This window comes from Austrofundulus limnaeus, unplaced genomic scaffold (genome assembly GCF_001266775.1).
Source record: "Austrofundulus limnaeus strain Quisiro unplaced genomic scaffold, Austrofundulus_limnaeus-1.0 Scaffold60, whole genome shotgun sequence".
Classification (NCBI taxonomy): Eukaryota; Metazoa; Chordata; class Actinopteri; order Cyprinodontiformes; family Rivulidae; genus Austrofundulus; species Austrofundulus limnaeus.
This window is the reverse complement of record NW_013952462.1, coordinates 1,134,939-1,138,022: the sequence shown is the minus strand read 5'-3', so window position 1 is coordinate 1,138,022 and position 3,084 is coordinate 1,134,939. Positions and strand designations below refer to the sequence as shown.

Here is a 3,084-nt window from a genome sequence, read left to right as displayed (position 1 = left end):
TCGTGACAGATTGTTTATGTCTGGCAATTAGGGTCCCGAGAACATTAAAATATATCGGTTCTGCTTGTCTTTTTGTCGCACAGATTTACGCACGAAGTTCAGTTTTTAATCTGATCTACAGATAAGACGATATGAGGTCTCTGAGCAGGTAAAACTCCTYAGTTAAATCCCCGCGTGGCTCCATTTCTTCCTTGCTCTGACTCCACATCAGTTTCGACTTTAATGGGTTTGGGTCAAAAGAAGAGGGCGAAATAAAAGTGATCCCTCCTCCCTCCCAAACCTGATGATCACCCCCCTAAATGACTGCAAAGACCCGCGTGTTGCAATCTGATTAGAGCCCCGCTGTCATCAATAAACAGCAAGAGGGTCGTCACCTAAAAAAAGTGGCAAAATCAGAAATGGGAAGGTGATTGAAATCATATTTAAAGGTCTAATTTGGGAGCATTTAAGCCCGGATYAAAACACGCTCCATTAAGAGTTTGTTTTGTTTATTTGAAGTTATAAAAAGTAACAATTGCTCTCTGATCTCCCCTCCACCACCACCCCCCACGGTCCTGCCCCAGCGGTCCCCGAGGCCCCCTGATTGGTCGCCTCCTTCTCTACGTCTGCCTTATTAGAGGCGCGCGCACCAATCTGGCCACAGAAACATGAGGAAATCTGAACAGAGCAAGTCGGTCTGGTCTCACGGCTTCACCGTCTGACTCAAACAGTCGCCCTGTTTGTTATTGTTTGTTTGTTTTTATTTATTTATATATAATTTTGTTTTGATAATAATTTTTGCCACCAGTACCAGCCGGACCTGCATGGCCCCATCATCGACCYTCATGTCCGCTTTGACCGCCGGTGTGAAATCTGAAGAGCTCCCTCCTCACCATCATCCCCGCTCGGTTCTGGTCAGCAGAGGCGACATGCAGACCAGCCTGAGCCCAGCGGAGGACACCGGGAAGCCCAAAGTCGCGATCCTGCCCTTCAGCGTCGAGGCGCTGATGGCGGACAGGAAGCCCAGCAGAGAGCTTCCATCTCCGGACGACGCGGCCGGGACGTCCCACGACGCGCTGGGGAAGGAGGCGCGGATGGGCTCCTATCCTGCCCTGGATCCTTCGGTCCCCGCACTGCCCGTCAGCTCGGCGTTTTCAGTGGGGGACATCATGAACATGTCCGAGGACGTGCTGATCAAACCCGAGAGCCCGGACGGCAAAGAGAGGACGCCGTGGATCCAGAGTCCACGCTTTTCTCCCACTCCTCCAAGTAAGTCAGAGACAATGATGATTATTTTAAAGTTGCAGAAAAGTGTTCATGTTTTGTCATAAGATGTGAGAATGATCATTCATAGAACTTGTTTGACTTTGACATTTGGGAAGTGTTTGTTTTACTTTTAATGTTTACGCGTAAAGCGAACTTTCTGACTAAAAGCAGCCCCGGTTCTGAATGAAAGTTTTTGATTTCCCGTTTAAATCTTCCTGCAGGACGCCTGAGTCCTCCTGCCTGTCCGCTGCGCAAACACAAGACAAACAGAAAGCCCCGGACTCCCTTCACCACGTCCCAGCTGCTCGCCCTGGAGAGGAAGTTCCGCCAGAAGCAGTACCTCTCCATAGCCGAGCGCGCAGAGTTCTCCAGCTCCCTGAACCTGACGGAGACCCAGGTCAAGATCTGGTTTCAGAACCGGAGGGCCAAGGCCAAGCGTCTGCAGGAGGCAGAGCTGGAGAAACTGAAAATGGCAGCCAAGCCCATGCTGCCCCCGGCCTTCGGGATTTCCTTCCCTCTCGGTGCGCACGTCCCCGCGTCCTACGCAGGCTCGCACCCGTTCCAGAGACACTCGCTGCCGGTGTCTCCGGTCGGACTGTACGCCGCTCACGTGGGGTACAGTATGTACCACCTGGCTTGACATGAACAGTGGTAGGGTGTGAGGACTTTCTTTTTAAATGGGTGGGTGCGGGTGGGCCTCCGGAACAGAGAGTTGTGGCCTGTGCAGAGACGCGTCCAGGTGCGGAGGTTTGTGTCACATCTGGTCAGGAGTTGGGGTGGAGGAGGGGAGGGGACAAGGCGTCCTGGACCCTTGAAGGTTAATCCCTTTTCCTCACCAGTAGGCCCAGGTTCACAGRCTGCAGAAAGAAACGAACATGAAGTCTTAATTTGAGGAGAAAAGCGGTTCTCTGACAGTCATTTTGGAGACACGAGGGTGAAAAGACTTGAATTTGAGAGTTTTGGTGGAAACAAGGACAGCTCCCCTCCTCTCCTCCATGCAGGCAGGTGAAAGGTGACAGGCCTTCTTGTCGCTCACTTTGCACCAACAAACTTTTAGTTGTTGTTGTTGTTGTTGTTTCTGGGCCTAAAGGAGCGCCCTGCTGCAAATTTCGGTGCGTTCAAACACCAGAACGGGTCGCCAAATCCTGAGCAAAGTAGTGTTTTGTTTTTTTGTTTGTGTGTGCGTGTGCACTAGGAGAACCACAGCATTATTTTTATTATTATAATTATTTTGTTTGTATTAAATAACAGCACTGCCTGTTGTCGATTTGCTTCCCTTCGGAAGGGAAATGTGTTCTGTACATTAATGTATATATCTGAAAAATATCCTCATTTATATTCTGAATATATTTGTGACATAACTTAACAATAAATTGTTTATGCTTTGCTTTTTTTTCCCCAAGACCTGTTAACTTATTTTATGCGCTATTTAAAAAAACTGTTGTACGATTTGAATTGCATTTCAAGGAAACAAAATAATGTTTAATTTCACTTAAAAACGTAAGCATTTTTTAAAAGTTTAAGTTGGACAAAACGTAAAGGAAATGAAGAAGGGTTAAACAAAGATAAAGTATAAAACTGACCCCCCTTTTCCGACAGTTAATCATCATTTTACGGCTCATGCGCTCTATTCCAATTTATCTGATTGCTCTTGAACTCAACACGCGCTCATTGCACGTTTCTTAGTGAGTTAATTGATTTTTATTATGGATTTTGTTTATTTACTTTGTGCTTGTGGATTGCATCTGTCGCCTGTTGCTTTGAAACACAGATTTTGTTGGCGCCAAAGGGTGTGTGTGTGTGTGTGTGTGTGTGTGTGTGTGTGTGTGTGTGTGTGTG

At 47.7% G+C, this 3,084-nt stretch overlaps 1 protein-coding gene across 1 annotated transcript; it reads left to right on the top strand.

The window, feature by feature from the left end:
* Positions 1 to 635: 635 nt before the first annotated feature.
* Positions 636 to 2,647, top strand: msx1a (muscle segment homeobox 1a). Its single transcript, XM_014009656.1, has 2 exons — positions 636 to 1,248; positions 1,467 to 2,647. The coding sequence occupies exons 1-2, from the start codon at positions 804 to 806 to the stop codon at positions 1,883 to 1,885; spliced, it is 864 nt and encodes a 287-aa protein (XP_013865110.1). The 5' UTR covers positions 636 to 803; the 3' UTR covers positions 1,886 to 2,647.
* The last annotated feature ends 437 nt before the right edge of the window (positions 2,648 to 3,084 follow it).